Raw genomic sequence first — 18,475 nt, 5'->3', positions numbered from 1 at the left:
ATTTTTTTTGTGGGCTGTTTAGATTTGATAGGCAGATATATATTGAATTCTTTTTTGAGGTATTGAAATTGTAAAATACAGATTTTGTTTTTGATCTATTTCACTAAATTCAAATTGTTTAGTTTTTCATAAGAATTATTCAGTTAAGCACTCAGTAATTAAACTAGCAAACACCTCACTCTCTCTATGTCTGTGTGTTAATGTGTATGTATATATGTATATATATGTATATATATATATATATATATATATATATATATATGTATACAAGTTAACCCGTGCATGATACTCATGCATTCTAGTCAAATCAAGCTACTTAAGGTGTTAAAAAGGTTCTTGTCATGCATTTGGGCCTAGCCCAGGCCTCCTCAGGGGAAGAGCGTTACTTCCCGACGCAAGCGCCCTTTTTTTAACGTGGTTTTGTCCACATGTCACCACCTCATCATTTTTCTCCATCACCTCATCCTTCATCGCCACATCCTTCATCAAGCTACTTAAGGTGTTAAAAACTCCCCACTGTCACCCCCGACAACCACCAACCACTCCCAACTGTCACTTCTCCTTCAAGAAATATATAGGTCAGTGTATAACTCTGCCCAGCAGGTGGCGCTGCAGCTTGTTTTTTTTTTTTTCCCACACACGCCACTAGGCATTTATATAGTAGATATATGTGTGTATATGTATATATATATATATATGTATATATGTATGTATGTGTGTGTGTATATATAGCCGAGTTCAACTCAATAATATATTTGGGAGACAGGCGTTAAAAGCTAATAAGGTACGTCAGTGCAGATATATTACAAGTTAACGTCGTTTACCATGCAGGTTTGAATAATTTTGCATTACATAAAGTCTTATTGCAGAGTATCATCTAGAGAGAATCCGCTAAATAACTACACCCATACTCTCTATCTTGTACTTATTGGTTTGTTGCATTCAGCAAACCAGCCTGGTGGATTCATACACACATGCACTGGGACAACAACAGTGATGTCACAGGAGCTTAACTGACTGAGATTCTTGCTTTTTACCCAGTTAAATTCCATTAGGACTCTGTCCTAAAAATGTGGGATGTTGTTGCAGTTGAAATAGGATGAATTGCTCAATCCCACCTTACTGTTGAGCAGAATTACAATGGAATGTCAGGGAAACACTGAAAGGCGCATTTGACCATCTTACTTCATAAAGTAATGTTCAGTTTCTTAGATTGTTTTTTTATCTTTAAGGCACAGATAAGTGAGGAATGTGGTTATGTTGCCATTGGCTGTAGAAAGGCATTTGAACGGGATTTTGTTAAGATACAAATTCTATCTTCCGGTATTACCTCGGCTGGTTTCCACCATTGGTTAGGTGAAGGAATAAAACACACAAGGAGCATTAATTTCACAAAGCGTAAATGATCCCGCACCAGGCAATTGGAACAGATTGTTGGGATCACAGAGAAGTTGCATCTCAGTATTTCCTCTGGCACGATGAGTTGGAAACATCACATTTGGTTGTGCAAGAGACTGACCGCTGTAGTTTCTACCGCTCTCCTAACAGCCAGCTTCTAATCTTCTCAGCATATGTGTTCTGTTTTATTTTTCTTTTCTCGAAGGCGGTGTTGCTTGGCCTTGTCAAAATTTGTTAGCTGTCAGCCTTTGTTACGGTGGTGAAGTCTTGCTGCTGATGCAACACGTAACGTTTTGGTTTCATCTTGTCCCTAGAAGGATTGCGAAGGTCATTTTGAACTTTGTTGCAAATTTTAGGTGCATCAAAGCTTCTCACTTATACGTCGGCAGTTGTTAAAAACTCCAGATTTGATCTACGCTGTAACACTATCTTCCATCATGCCAAATCCTTATTCCAAGCCTGCATAACAAATTATTTTGATTGTTTAACTCTGTTGACATTTTCCCTTGGGATCCTTTGTAGTGGCCGTAGCTCATGGTTTTTATATTACTGATCCTATCTGTGTGTTGTAGACTTTCGGTAAGCACCCCTTACTGTGTGTGTGCGAGTGCTGTAATTCAGTGTATCTCCTAACAGAAGTAGGTGAATGAAAACCACTGGCTTGTAAATACTAATAAGGTGTAACAGTGCAGATATGTTGCAAGTGGATTGATCATTTAAATCCCTTGGCATTTAGTAAAGCCTTATTGCAGAGTGTAGATATCATTAACTCATCATTTTAGAGAGAATCGGCTAAATAACTATGCCACGCCCTCTGACCTGTACTTCTTGATTTGTTATATTGAGCAAAATGCAAACTGACTTTGTTGAAGAACCTGTAAGACTTTGACACTTTCTCCATTAGACTCAACTAGTCAGTGAAATATCTTCACTCATAGCCTTGAGGACGTTCATTGAGCGTGTCTGCCACTGTATGGTATGATTACAGTCTCCGTAACACTCATGAATATTTTGTATACTCATAATAACATGAAAAAGATTATGTGGCTGTAACATACAGGGCCATACATCTCAACATCACAAACATTGAAGCAAATTTTTTCATGAACTTTCCATTTTTAAAAACATTTTGTGTTTGTCACAGACAGCACTCAACTGAGCCTGCATGATGTATGTGACAAGGGGTTAATCGCTACAAGACCACCTAGTCTGTTTAAAAATGGTTAAAAAAGTCCTTATTATGCTTCATTCTTAATTAATCCAAAACTTCCACCACCAATTTTTTTTGTCAAAGGTTCCACTTTGAGGCGTTCTTCAGTTACTCCTCTAACTTAATGTAATCACTTACAGTATATCCGACTAGAATTCAGCTTAATTTAACTAGTATCATCATTGGCCAAACAATCCTTTGTATTTCAGTTATGAAACGTTTAATAAACAAGCTGTCTTTCATATGTATTCATTAAGAACACAAAGGCAGAACGTTAGTAAATTAAATTTAATGTCACATATGGTGACAATGCTTAAGCTATATAAAAATTAAGATTACAAAATGACACACAGTAATATAAGATTATGAAAGCGAGTTTCTTATAAAATAAAAAGGAGAAATACAGAAATAGAATAAAACAATTTCCTGATGGAGGCCGCAGGAACATTGACCTGTTCCCTAACACAGATTGGCTGCTAGGAATATTACAATCTCTTTATAGTTTTGCAGGAGAGTTTAAAAACATTTATTTCTTGCCCAAACCCCCCTTTTCTGTGAGGTCACTCAGAAAGGCAATGTATTGCCTGTATAATAAAGTGTTACTAAGCTACTAGTTGTGCATGGTATTTATTAGAGAGATTTTATTAGTGTAATAGGGCAGATATTTACACCTGGGTGTGAATCACAGTATATAGAGAATAGACAAAAATTCTTATACAGGTCATAAGTTTTCTCATGTACATAACAGAATTATAATAATACATGCAATTAAGAGTATACATTTACCTACATGTAGACATGAAACATCACTATAAAATTTTGGTTATTTGGGACCATACTCTTTTGTTTCCCAGACAATTAGACTTTTCTGTTCAACATACTAAGTATATGTCTGCAAGGCTAGTAAACCCCTTTGTTATTACACATACTCCATTGTTATATTTTTAATCCCTGATATACATGCACAGAGAGACTTCACAGGTACTCCTCTCTTGTGGAGTGAGCATTTATATTTATTGTATATTATTTCAGTTACTCCTGCCTACGTCATAATTCACGTCAATTCCTATTTATGTTGCTCCTAATATATATATTATTCTGCATTCTTCTATAGTGATCTACGGATGATGCTTAGTTTTACACTACTTAGAAATAATTCATATTAATGTGCAAATATACAGAGTAACCAGATTGCTCTGTAGGGTCATTTTGTTGACTTGTTTTCCATTCTATAGGCACAGATATAGTCTATTATATATAGCTGTAATTGTGATGTGTAGGTTATCTTTAAATGCACACAAATCCTGTTTGCTTTTATTTTCCCGTTCACTTATGTAATGTAAATGGTAAGATAAATGCATAACACTAATTCTTGTGACATAGCTTTATGTAACCTCTATAAAGTGTTACTAAGCCTACTAACTGTGCATGGCATTTATTAGAGAGATTTTATTGTTGTATTTGTTCCGTAAATAATCCCTTTATATCCTTCTGGTGTCGTCCTGTCAGCCTAGTTCAAGTGTGATAATCCTCCCACAAAGCAACAGTTTTAGCATGTTTGATTTGTAGGGATAGGGTGAGTGGGATATATCCGCATCATCAGGGGAGGGGTTTAATGCCATGTACATTATATGCACATGAAATGGAAGAGTCAGGTTCAGCAGGAATTCTAGTACATGGCCCCTGATATTGTGTATTGGCAGAGAATTAAATAACAAAGGTAATTACAATCTGCTAGGAAAATCCATATTTGATGTTTTAAAGATAGTATTGATTTTATGCAGAGCCAGTGGGACCAGTTTTAAAGTGCATCTGTCACCTACACTCTGGGGAAGTAGCCATTTCTGGGCAGATTCGATCTTTATGAGGATGCAGCCTATCCATTCACTAGGTACATCACTCATTCCAGAATGCTCCCACATGATCTCTACTTGCTCCAAAATTCCACCACATGCCCCCCAAACCTCCCCCCACATGCTTCTGACATGCCCCACACACCAGCCCACAATACTTACCTGCAGAGCCAGCAGAGGAGGAAGGGAGAGCACATGGTGCAGAAATGTGCTGCACTAACTCCTCCTCCTCCGATTGGCTGTGCTGCAGTGTGCAGGTCACATGACATGGAAGCCGGCTGCTCCCATTCAGACTTGTTCTCTGCAACGTTATGAAGCAGAGGATAAGTCAGAGCGGGGGCATAGAGCTGGGGGCCACTAGTGACTGCTCGCCTGTAGCCCACCACTAGGGTATTAGGACACTTCAGATTACATTTTTTTTCTTCTAGATTCTTTTCTGCTACTTTTGATAAATGAAAGAGAGACGTGTCTTTAACTGGGTTTCACATGTAAAACTGCAGTACATTTTTTCAATCCAGAGATGTGCTGCCGTGATTGTCTCTTCTGTTCTATTAATGACCAAATTGCACCAGGAATAATCTTTATTCAACTTTTTTGTGGAAATTTATAGTAGTTACAAATCCCTTTGTTCAAATCACTAAATGAAATTACAGCTACTAATAGTAACATTTCTAAATATTTAATCAAGAGATATTTGCAGAGTTTGGATTAGAGCCAGATTCTCCAACCATACTTCCTATGATCTGCCAATTGTCTGTAATTTGTGCATTTGCTCTGTAGCACATCGAGAGACATATTGTGTTTCATTTGTCTCAAATATATAAGGGAGCTAGACAAGAAAACTCATACCGAAATTCATTCTTCGGAGGCATGCTAAATTCTCAAATATTTTTCATTTTAGGAATAAGTTCAGATGAACAGGGCTTTAAATAATGATTGATTCAAGGTGTGTGTGAGGTGCTGTGATATGGAAAAAGGCCCAAGGGATTGGCCCCTGGGGTAAGGAATGTTTATAATAATGGTTAAAGGGGGGGAGTGACAAGTTACACCTTATAGTCAAGTCGGAGCACGCCGGGGAATATGTAGCTGTGTATGTACTATAGAGAGAGCAAGGAAAAATGCTTTCATTTAGTGTTTGCGAGGAGTGAATTGAGAACAGATTGAGGTAGGGTTTTCAGCATCCAAAAAAGTCACTTGTAATAACTAGGAGGGTCATCTGCTTAATGGCCGGAATAATATGAACCAGCAAGTCATTCTATATAGCGTGTGCTTCCAAATCCTCTGCTGTACAATGTGGAGATCAGTACGGATTCAAAAGGAGATGACAAATATCTGTTATATTTTTTGTGGGAGTTATGTCAAATAAATCATTGTTTTATTAGTTGTTTTGTCCAATGTTGCAGCATCAACAGTTTGTCTGATTCTTTAAATTCCTGGGCAATTTCATGGCAGTCTTCATCCTTGTTGTATAGGGAGGCCCGGTATAGATACACAGTGATGGGCTTACCAGTATGATTACACGTGTATTATGTGATGCACAAGGAAATAATTCACTACTAGGCCCATTCGTGTATAATGTTCAGATAAAGGAGAGAGCCTGCTTGGTCCAGCAGTCCTGTCTGATGCCTAACACCTTAACAAAAATCTCAGGCTCTTTCTTTCTGTCCTGATGTTGGTGAAAGATAGAGAAACAGTGGAACTACTTAGTCTGTTCAGTTTACTTATTGATGGATTATTTTCTGGACTGAGCTGTGTTTGTCCAACAACATTAAACTACTCTTAGGAATTTCGTTTCAGTATCTGCAACTCTCCCCATATGTTATAGCGTTTTCCGCTGTCCCCTTTTTTCTGGAATTTAACTTAATCTTGAAAATACTCCACTGATGAAACCAGTCATTGGCACATCCTGCCCATGAGAACGGCTGAAGGACCAATTGGACACAGATCCAAACATTTGTCAAGTCTAGTAGACTCATTGGTCTATTTCCTTAACTATATTCTTTAGAGGCCAACGTCGTCCTATAAACCTATATGCGTTTTTGGGCACTTTAAAAAAAATACAGAGGCTGGGCTATCAGCTGATCATATTCAAGCCGTCTCCAGTAGGACCATGAACACTGTTGTCCTGCGATACTATGAATAAATAAGACAAGGGATCCTGGAAACAGCAAACAAGGGATAGGTGCCGACTATTATCTGAGGACTGTTATAACCTTCCGGGATCCGGCTTCATCCCGATTTCTGTTTATTTGTGAATGGAGATATAATAAAAGTGATACAACGTATGTTCAGCTGGCCACTGAAACGAGCCAATGAATAAACCGGGTGAGAGTTGAAGCGCTCACTCTCCGTACTCGCACTGTCTGCCAGCGATTCTCGCTCATATCAACATTGTACAGAGCCAGAGAGTTTAAATTATGTCCACTTGCTGAACTGCTGACCTATCCTTCCTTGCTCTTTATGTTTGTGTTTATTTTTATGGAAAGAAATGTTTAAAAATGAATAAATTTTACTTTCGCCTGGCCAGAGAATTTTTGGAGACGATCATCTTGTTGGACGTCTGTGAAGATGTTATCGGACTACGCAAATAAGTCCATAGATAACGGATTTCTTTTCATCTTACTTTATAAATATATTTAGCAGATGGTGTGGAACTGATATCAAAACAGTTCAAATATTTATTTTAAAACCGTCACATATAGTCTTCTATAATGGGGGCTGTATACTAAGTACTGACATGATATTCTCGGCTCTTTCTATCCTGGGCACTGGCATGGTGATAGATCGGTGCTCCGAGCTAGGCGGAGACGGAGAGAGCATTGTGGTTACTGGTATAAGACTATATAGTGGCTTCGTGCTGCATATGGTAGCATGGATTGGGTAGCCATGCTTGGACTGAAAGATATAATGTATATTGAATGCAGTATTGCCATTTACACCTTCAGTGCCATGGGGCACATTGGATAACAGGATCACAGCAGGGGGGAAATGAAAGTGACTGCCCTGGTAGCCAAATATAAATTGCGTCTGGGACGTTTGGATGTGTGTCTAAGGGATAGCACCAGTGAGCCTTAGTCACTGATACCAGGACGATAATGGCATTCAGTGCGCAGTTGAAATTGAAGACCAAACAGTGCCCCATCCTCTACGACACATGACATATTTATTCTTCTTTACTATTTTTGTGGTTCATTAAGTTTCCCATCCCTCCCCCCATCCTGTGTGTTATGATGACATCTCTGGCTGATGGATTTATGACTGTTTTGTAAATATAGTAATATTTGCATCCTATCCATGCCTGTCCTGGTAGCAGCTGCCTTGTATAAGAACAACGATATGTCCGTGCACATCTGTATAGACAACTGGCAGACCGCTAACACAGGCTCTTTTGTACAGTTCACCATCTCCAGAGTGACACAGAGGAAGAGGACCTCATTATAACCAGCCTCCAGCGCAGCCTCTTTCTCGGGGCACAGTTTGTTATGAGAGCTCTGTCTGGGGAAAAGCAGATTAGACCATGATAAAATGTTACGGGCCAGTGACCTTTCTGTCCTCTCAACTAATTTGGTATTAAGGTTGAGTGACTAAAATCTGTGTTTGGTAGACGGCTAGAAATGACAGTTGTATAACCAAGGAGAATCACATCTGTCTGTGTTCACTACCACTGACTGTGAACAGCTGTGAGTGTCAGTGAACATCCTCCCCTACTAATGCCACCCACTAAGTGCTGGAGGTTTATGGGCATTGCCCCAGCTAACGAGAGTACCTGTTTAACTCCGTCAGTGCTGTGCCATAAGCGTGAGAGATCGGTCATTGATAGCAGATCTTGCTGAACCTGCCAGTCTAGACACAGAAGGAAAACTTTGCATCTGTTACACTTTATAGATGCTTCCTAAGACTATGAGACTGAATACATACTGCCTTTTGCAACGTACTTTTTATTGCATGTTAAAATGCATATAAACTGTATTGCTTTTAATGTGGTTTTTTTCTTATTAATATGCGTTTAGTTTAGAATGTTTAATCGGTTTTTTTTGTGGTTTTTTTTTAAACATGTATCTGTGGCAAAACAGGAAGTTATTTTTTTCAAGCCCATATTATGTATAAATACTTCTTAACCACATCTCATTGTGTGCACGGGACTTGGACACACTGAAAGGGAACAAGAAGCATTCAAAAAACGCATAGCAGCGCTGTGCAAGTAAAACGCACATAAAAATGCAAGTATCTACTGACAAAAGAACGAAACGCGTTGAGCATATGGCCTTGCCCATTGTCGCTGTCCACTACTTTAACTACACACGCTCCCACCGGCCGCAGCTCATACATTTATTGGAAGAGCTGCGATGCTGCAAACATCTGAATGGACTCATCCATAATTAGCTAACGCGTTTTAGTGTGCTCCATTTTCACCATCATTCATTAGGTTCATTATTTTCACATCCATTCAGAAACACATAATAAAAGCAGAGTTATAACACAAGAGTGTACATAGCCTTAATGTTCCCCTTCGCAAAACTGGATTATTGAGGATAAAAGGCGAAAAAATGTAAAGATGAAGTTGAAAGTTCATAACTGACAAATGTGGATGTTGTTGACCTGTTGTTTTTGGGTAGGTTCTGTTTTTATTCAAAGCTATGTATGTTTTCTGCTTCGCTTTGTAGACGGTGTGCAAAATACGGTGTCGTCCTCCAGCGACCTGCAGCAAACTCCGCCCCAGGCGCTGCACTATGCGCTGGCCAACGCTCAGCAGGTGCAGATTCATCAGATCGGAGAGGATGGTCAGGTCCAGGTGGTAGGTTCATACTATCTCTTTCTTCGTAATAAGTATCACTTCCACTCTGCCACCACCAATACCAAGATCTTAATCATTATTACCAATAATATATCAGAATCGTGTCTAGGAAAGGATGCTGTGAGCATCCAATAGATTACTAGATACATTTCTCTACTACTCCGTAGGTTTTATTATGGGGAGGGGACTTTTTTCGTGCTCTCTTTAGCTCCATACGGCCTACTTGAAGGCTTGGGCCCTTTTTTAGTAACACACAGGTTGTTTGTTCAAATTTATCTATATTCAAGTGGGGAAAATGGGGCTAATTCCCCCAAAATACAGTATATTTACAGTCTCTGAAACAAAATCCTTACTAGGTACACAAAACAAGTCCTGAGTACACACACTGTGAATTCAGAGATATCCTTCCAATAAAGGGAAAGTTATTTCCTTTGGAGATGGATTTTTCCCAGAGAATGTAAGATTATCTCCAAGAAATACCTCTGCCTGCTTTCAGCCAATTAAAGTAAGAGTAAAGACATATAATTTCACAGATGATAGCTGGAACTTGGAGCAGAGACACATTGATTTAAGTGTTGTCGGCTTATCACAGAATCTCTTGTGTACGAGTGAAATGAATAAAGTGATATTTATGAGATCAGAGCGTCTCCTTTCAGACAGGTTGGGTTCTTAGTTTCACCAAACAAATCCGCCCCCTTTCTTTATACACCGTCCCATTAGCTGAAGTGAACTTTATCACAAAGAAAATAAAACCGTCTCTACCTATCAATTATGTGATGGATCCAGAGACTCCCTGTATACACGTGATGGCACGCTATAATACTGAGACAAGGACCGCAGCTTGGGAAAGTGTGGTATTGTCAGAGGGAATATAATTATATATTCATGTTTTCATGCTTGCATTTGAAAAACACACAGGGAAAATATGGGTAACGTATCTTTAAATAGAACTCTTTAGGACCAAGTGCAAAGTTGTATTCAACGTCTGACACATAGATTAAAGATTTGATAATTATATCTGTTTATTCATTTTTTTGCGCTGAACCAATAATAATCATGAGAATGCAGCAATTCGCTAGGAATTGGTGACATCACTCAGGTGATGAATGTTAATGATCTGTAAAATAAGATGAATGTAATTGCATTTTAAACGTATTCCATTAGAATGGCACAGACAGTTTTTATTGTGCATTTAAAATGCCCCTATCCCATCTGTAAAAACCGGCCACAGCAGTCTAAGGGTTAATTCCCGCCAGTCTCCTCCAGGCTGTGGGGAACGGAAGGCAAAATGTCTTTTATCAAGTCTGAATGAAGCACGGGTTGGAGATTTTCCTCGGAGTCCCTATTGTCAGTTTGATAAGTTCAGTCTGTTTTGTTTTGCTTCTTATGAATAGGATAACTTCCTTCCAAAGGAAATGAAGCTGTTTGATATAGAGGGAGCTGTGTTTCTTTGAAATTCACAGGCAATTGTTCTTGTTATAAAAAATAAATAAAAGAAGTTAAAAAGTCAGAAGGCTTTTTGGCCGAATTCCAAATTGAGCATCTTTAATCTCTCCTCTATAGAGCATTTTTATTCCTCCCAAACGAGGTCAGTGAGAAGATGAGAATTGTGATTGATAAGCAACCCAATTGTTGTAGCGTTCCAGTTACTGCAGTGCGCGGGTCATATAGTGTCACTGAAACGCGTGGGGTAGTTGTACTGAGATCTTTACTTAGAGACAAATATTATAACACAAAATTTTGTATTTCTCACCGCCTGCTTGCAAGACACTGGCCTCTACAAATAATTGTTTTTCCCAAAGAAATACATGTTCTCTTTCCAGTGCTCATCTATTGCCTATGGTTTATTATGTCCTCTTTCCTCTATTTGTTACAGGGACATCTGCACATAGCACAGGTGCCACAAGGAGAGCAGGTTCAGATCACGCAGGACAGCGAGGTAATTTATTTTCCGTTCTGACACATGACTGTAAGAGAAATTACTGCAATGCTCAAACTTTGTCCTAATTAGCAGAATCCGATTAGAGAGATTTCGTTACTGCGCGGAGTTCTGGGAAATGGCCGGGCTTACAGGACATCTGCAACTCACCCCTCGCCAGCTAGGCCTGGACAGCTTGTGTAGCTGTGCGGCAGGCTTAGGGCAAGCTGCAGAACTACAAGTCCAAGCATTTTTCAGGGTATAGAAAAGCCGTAGGTTGCCAAAGCCTGCCATAACATAGTGGGTGTTACAGAGCTTCTGATATCCAAAGTACTTCCTGCAGATCTAAAGACGCAGTGAGTGTCAGCTCTACTGTCCACAAGGATCTATAGTTGCTCTTTGTTACTGTGCTGGCTGTAAATGTAAAAAAAAAAAATAGTAGTGATTAATGTCATCATCTCATCTGCTCTCCGCAGTGCCAGTCCTTAAAACACACATGGAAGGAGAGTAAGGCTGCCATTTTGATCTCTTGGCGTTGAATGGCGTGCGGTTGGCCGCTGGTCCTGCATTATGAGCACGGCTACATACCAAGCGCTTTGCTGTAACCATCAGAATTTATTTGGGTTTCTGACATTGGGTGAAAACTGATGACATTTCAGGAAAATTAAATATTTTGGCTCCTGTGGTTTTGAAAGACCTGTTTCATATCTCGGCAGACTCACAATTGTTAGGTCAGTTTCCAGCAAGCTGTAGACTCGCTTGTACGTTTATATTTGTATGATTTGTTCCTTTTTAAGTAGGATTTCTACGGCTGAGTTTGCAGTGTGAGGACAATGGGACAGAAGGTGTTACATAGTTGAGTGGTTTTTGGAACGCCAATATATATTGTTAGTTGGCAGCTTACATCTAACCCACTCTGTAGCTGTTCAAATTGCTGCTATGGAATTAAAGGCATAGTACAGGGAAAACATGCAGTGTTTGCCGTGTTATACACACTTTATAACCGTGCACTTAGAGTCCTCATAATCTCACTTTAATCTGGTGATAACATGAGATAGTTTGCGATCTGCTCAGCCCCACAGACCACGTTAGTTTCCTGAAATCTAAAATATATCTAGCTGGCATTGTTGTCAGGGAAAATGTTCCCGTGGCCCTCAGTGAATTTAAAGATGCAGAGAAATATAATGATAATTTGGCATCACCCAAAGGCCCGATTTCTCCACCCCAGATTGGGTGCGATGCAGGCTGTCTCTCCTCTATTGCAGACCAGTGATTGACTGTTGAAGGTCAGTGGCAGAGCAGCGTCCGGCGTCGCTTTTAGTGACACCCCTGTATCTTCAGTGGTTCCCATGTCATGGCACAAGCTTGTTCCGTAGATGCTTTAGAACAGATAAAATTTCATGGGTCCATGCTTCAGGACCCCAGGTGTAGATCAGAGGTGTTAGGGTCCCAGGAAAATTTCACACTGACCATTAGTGTCCAACAGTAATTGCACTCTGACATTTGTGGTCTCAGCTAAGAAATAAAGTTTGACAGGAGTTTTTCTTTCTTCTCTTAAAGCCGCGTCTGCTGTAGCTCTTAGCTTTCATTTGCATAGAATTCCACTGGCATTAGATAGAAAAGCCTCCAGAAAAGCTGATGTGGGGGCTGTAAATAATTTCTCACTCCCTGTGGCTTACTAAAGCTCCTTCTACTGATCAGTCCATATATACTGTTCTAGTAACCAATAGGAAGCAGTACACACTGTTAACCATTCACAATTTTTTTTTGCTTACTATGACAGCAGCCATGATCTGATCCCTAGAGGGAGCTTCAGTAAGCCAAAGGAGGTAAACAGTTGTGGGCAGCCCCGCTGCTGCTGGATGGAGCTTTAACAGGGGAGGCCCTGGGTAACAATGGAGCCCAGAAGAGAGAGAATCCCACCAAATGTTTACTCTTGGAGGCATCATTTAATTAATAATTGTACTTTATGAAAACCCTTTGTAGGTAATAGTTATCACCTTTAGTCCATGTGTAATGGTTAGAGAAGAAGCTTTGTACCCAGGCTCCTATATATAGTATATGAAAGTCTTCAGTGCATACAGAGATCACATTAGAAAAACCATGGAGCTATACAAGCTGTTTCATGAAGTCTCAGCTCTCACTCGGAGAGCTAATGTCACTAAAGATAGATGAATCTGATTGAAGATCTGGGACCATTAGGGAAGCCAAGATCATTGCCAGTGATGAGAGTAAAGCAGATGATGTCTCTCTTGGGTTTTTTTTTCTCTTCTTCTATGCTTAAAACTAACAAATGTACATTTAGATATCAGGCCCTATAGTGATCTGCTGAAAGGAGGATAGATCTCTGTACATCTTAAAATTCTTTCTGAGTTCTCACAATAATCAACCATTTACACAAATGACAAAAATCCCCCAGTTAAACGTACAGGATTCAGAAACTCTGCAAGTACCAAGCACTGGCTGTGGTTAAGTCTTTTAAACACTGGCGCACATGACGGCATGTTTTATTGGCAACAAATGGCAGACGTACCAAGAATTTTCTGTGTTAATAGACTTCCTAAAGTAAACTGACATAAGCGTCTGTGTGAATAGTTGTTGTACCCCTGTGAGCGAGCAGGTCGGTAATTCCCTGGCTGACATCTCTGTGTTTTGTTTTCTAGGGTAATTTGCAGATCCATCAAGTCCACGTGGGTCAGGATGGACAGGTAATCGTTGTAATGATAATTACCGTCTACTGTGCGCTGTTTGTTGTAGGCAGACTGAACTCATCACACAAAACTCACAAACCAAACAAAAATACCTTGTATGTCACAGAGCTGCTTATAATGATGCCTCTGATATTCATAGCAAACGTCAGTGGTGAAATACTTTTGTTTTTCCGTTTATTATGACAACATTAATGTGAGTAAACTCAGTGTTTATGGGACCAGCAAATTGTTGCACAATCCCAAACTAACTCTCCCTGGTCCTGGAGAAAGACGTAGTGACGTGAGTAATATTCCATTCTGTGTCATTTGTCTGGATTCAGAGGATACAAATATGATTGTAATGAAATACAGTTGTCTCTGGATCATCGCCTTCTGTTCCCTAGTAAAACACAGGTCAGCTATAAACTGACTTCTTGGTCCTACTCCAGGATTGATGGGTCCTCTCCTCTCACTTGTTCCTTTCTTAATGCGGATTCTTACTGTGGAATTTTTTTTATTTAAGGTGGTGTTCTACCGGATGCTTATATTTATTGCTTTGTAAAACCCCTTCCTCATACCTAAGACTACATCCAGACAGACATAAAACAGGCCTGAAATTATATATTATAGAGATACAGGTGTTCCTCATTCTTAATTGGCTGCTGACAAAAATTAACCCTTGTCTGTCTGTGTGTTGGGGAATTTAGACTGTAAGCTCCAGTGGGGCAGGGAGTGATGTGAATGACAGATATTCTCTGTACAGCGCTGCGGTATTGGCGCTATATAAATAAATGAGGATGTTTCTTCATCAAAAAGTAAATCTCCTACAGCGGTATTTATTTTTTCCTTCTGATCTTTTCAGCCATGTATGTATCATGAAAATTTGTTTATTTTCTTTGCTTTGACATGGCAGCTCTGTACATTTTTGTGATGTGTCCAACAGCAACTAGTGTAAAGGCCATAGTGATAGGCACAGAAGGAAGACATAAAGCAATGTACACAGTAGAGAAATGTATTTCCCTGTAGGTGGAAGTCATATGTACTGTGAGCACACGTCTGTGTACCGCTGACCAGCGCTTTGTTCTGTTGCGGACAAGCAGCGATTCCTTGTGGCATCTGCAGATTACACGTCTGATGGAGAATGTTCCTGTCACATCGTAAATCCGAGCTGTCCAGGAAGATAACTGATTTGTCTGCCAATGTCTTCTAGCCTGAAGTAACAGTGTATTTTAGAAAGAATAGCCCCAGTTATCAGATAGAAAACATGTATTTTATTTTGTGTCTCCCTTTGAAGTGAGAATGTGAACTCAGACCCCAGGAACATGGTGTTTTGGGAGTTTACTCTGTTCCGTCACTAGATTCAGTTTCAGACAATAAAACACAGAGGGGTTGACTTACTAAGTGGCAGTGTGGTCAGAGCGTGCGCCATGCAGTTACCGCCATTCTTATTTGTGGCTTGGTGCAGACACCGCGCGGCTCCGGAAGGAGAGTCCCGGCGTCATGCAATAAAGAGGTTTATTCCTGTTTTAGATTGTATGTATTACTGTAAACAGTATTGTGTCACTAAAACTTGGACAGTCATAGTTCATAGCGGTGCCTGATGGTGGTAAGACAAGAAGAGGACACTCAGCAACAATACCAGTTGTGCTTGTTATGTTCTGGGAGGGGGGTCTGTATTGTAAAACTAGCACAGAACTGGCTCTGTGTTTTCTAATGGCCCCAGAACAAGGTTGGCACAGGAATGATCTTTGTGTTTTATAGTAATAATTATACAGCTAGATGCTATCAGTATTGACGTACATTGTAACCAGGATTATTAAACCTCACTTTTGTTTAAGGCTGGTTCACCCCCGTTCCTGCACATATTGTGAGATGACGACTAGAGCGATTGTATTACAGGTGTCGCACTGGTCTGTGACTACAATCAGAAGACAGATATTGGACGGCTTCTACAGCATAAATAACATAAGTGAGAAGGTCGGACAATATCTCTTTAACAGAGTCTGTGTCTGATTTAAAAATAGCAACCTGTGTTGTGAGTCTTCTGAGCAGCCTTTATGTGCACGGGGCTTTGATGTCAGAATAAAACCACAAAACCCGCTGTTGTTTTAAGTTTGGCAGTATGATTAGATTCAGCACTCAATTGCTTTTCCAGCAAAAAATAACAACAAAAAAAAAACCACCCGTTTAGAAAGAAAACGTTTTCCTTGTGCATTGTATGGATGAATTTTTTTTTTTGCTGGAATTTCTCTAGTCTCCGATTCCCAAGATCATTCATTAGTTGCAGGTTGCAGCTGGAGGCCTTTTCTAAGCATAGATGAATTAATACTCTGCAATATACGAGGGGCGTAATAGTTTTAGAAGGATGCCCCGATCCATTTCTGAATTCACAGAACGTCAGACTGTAAGAAAAGAATGATGTTATTTTGTAGTCATTACCAATATAGTTTTCTGTGTTGTAAAATTGGCAAATATATGAAAGAGATTTCTTAGAGATATTATAAAAAGTAATAAAAATGCAAATAATACATTGCTAGGAAATGATGCACAACTACAGACGAGCCACACAAAATAGGCCCCCTTCAATTTTGTTCCGATAAGTAGACTTGATGCATGTTCCAGGCATCCACTACCGCCCCCTCCCCTCACCCACTTTGGTTTAACTGGCCTCTTGCTGAGACGCTTCTATTTTCAAGTACCATTTAGGTCTTTAAAGTTTGCACATTTTCTCCCTCTATATTCTGTTATGTAACTTATCCATATTAAAAGGTAACAACCCCCTATTGGGCCCCTCTCCCCTCATATATGCCTGCAGTGTGGATTGTTCCCCAGCCTCCTCTTATGTGTAATGAGCCACCGGTCCAGTCGTGTAAAATCTCAGAGAAGCCTGTTAAAATCTGCTTTACTGTAGGTGTGTTCTATATGCAGCACCTGATTGGCTGGAGCTGCCCAATCAGGCGCAGCATACACTGCACACACACCATCCTAGCTACGTCAGCTGATATTCCCCACTTCCATACAGGGGTCTGGGGGTCCAGCCAAGGGACTGCATGGAGAGGAGGGGGATTATCTATGAGTGTTGTCCAAATATTATTATTATTATTATTATAATCATTTATTTGTTAGGCGCCACAAGGTAATCTGTTTAAGAATCTTTCTCATTTTTATAGTTTCCTAAATAATCTGTTGTGTAATATGCTGGAGAGGTGATCCCTTAGAGCTAAATGTAGATCTCTGCTCCCATCTGTTCAGTTTTCCTGGTAACATAAAGCTGATCTAATCAGGACTTGTGTTGGGTGATCTTAAACCTTCAAATATGCACATCTCTGTAAATGTTTCTTTTCCATTTAACAAGATTACAGATTAATCACAAGAAACATTATGACAGCTAATTTTGCATTGCTCCGTCTATTTAGTGGAAAAAAGCCACTGTATAGGCTCTCTCTGAATATAGAATTTGTGTACTTTCTCTGAACAGTAGAGGGCAGTAGAAGGTAGATCCACAGTCATTCTGCTAAGGGATTGTATGACTGTCCCATGCTGTCACAATTTATTTACATATAATACAGTCTACATTTCTCATCTCAGTCAGTTTTGCAGATTATCGGCTCATCTAATATCTCCACTTTTGCAACTAAAAATTGTAGCTGCAGAGTCCATAATAAGTGAAACTTTACATTCCTGTCGCAGCAATAATACAGCAGCTGTGAGGAAAACCAATGTTGCTAAGTCTGTATATTCATATATAAAATAAAGACCTTTTTTTATGCCGTAACATGTAGTGTTTGGCCTGTATCTATTTCTTATATCACACCCTTGTTACGGCACCAGCATTTAGTGAATTACGTAGTTGAAATGGGAACAGATATTGAGAGAGATGGACATAGATGATAGAGCAGGGAGAAGGAGACGATGCGATGGACATAGATGATAGAGCAGGGAGAAGGAGACGATGCGATGGACATAGATGATAGAGCAGGGAGAAGGAGACGATACCATGGACATAAATGATAGAGCAGGGAGAAGGAGACGATGCCATGGACATAGATGATAGAGCAGGGAGAAGGGGACGATACCATGGACATAGATGATAGAGCAGGGAGAAGGAGACGATGCGATGGACATAGATGAAGGGATCATAATGCCAGGAGAGGGAGTGAGATGATAAGGTGGGCAGGGTGGTCATGGATGATGGTATAATAAAGTGGGGAGAAGTTCTGGTGTAAAATAGGCATAGATGGGTGGAAAATAGAACAAGAGGGGGCGTGGAGTGATGAGGTGCGGCCATTTATGATAGGATGATAGAGTGGTCTGAAATGATACGATGGACATAGATGATTGTATCATAAAGCCAGGAGAGGTTGTGCGGTTATAAGGTGGCCATGGATAAAGGGAAGATCTGATATAAGATGGGCATAGATGATTGAGTGATAGAATTGGGAGAAGATATAATGGACGCATGTGGAGAACTAGAAGAGTGATAAGATATATGGAGAACTAGGATGGAGAACTAGAAGAGTGATAAGATATATGGAGAACTAGGATGGAGAACTAGAAGAGTGATGAGATATATGGAGAACTAGGATGGAGAACTAGAAGAGTGATGAGATA

The 18,475-nt window shown here is 39.8% G+C and overlaps 1 protein-coding gene across 1 annotated transcript in view; it reads left to right on the top strand.

Moving 5' to 3' along the window:
• BANP (BTG3 associated nuclear protein) overlaps positions 1–18,475 on the top strand; it is a 266,965-nt gene that overhangs the window by 147,090 nt on the left and 101,400 nt on the right. The window contains exons 10-12 of the mRNA XM_075189302.1: positions 9,126–9,256; positions 11,133–11,195; positions 13,838–13,882. Of these exons, the coding sequence (XP_075045403.1) occupies positions 9,126–9,256; positions 11,133–11,195; positions 13,838–13,882 (239 nt within the window). The remainder of the gene's footprint in view (positions 1–9,125; positions 9,257–11,132; positions 11,196–13,837; positions 13,883–18,475) is intronic.

Source organism: Mixophyes fleayi, chromosome 10 (assembly GCF_038048845.1).
Source record: "Mixophyes fleayi isolate aMixFle1 chromosome 10, aMixFle1.hap1, whole genome shotgun sequence".
NCBI lineage: Eukaryota > Metazoa > Chordata > Amphibia > Anura > Limnodynastidae > Mixophyes > Mixophyes fleayi.
Note: the sequence above shows the minus strand (reverse complement) of the source record. Positions and strands in the feature narration are given on the sequence as shown.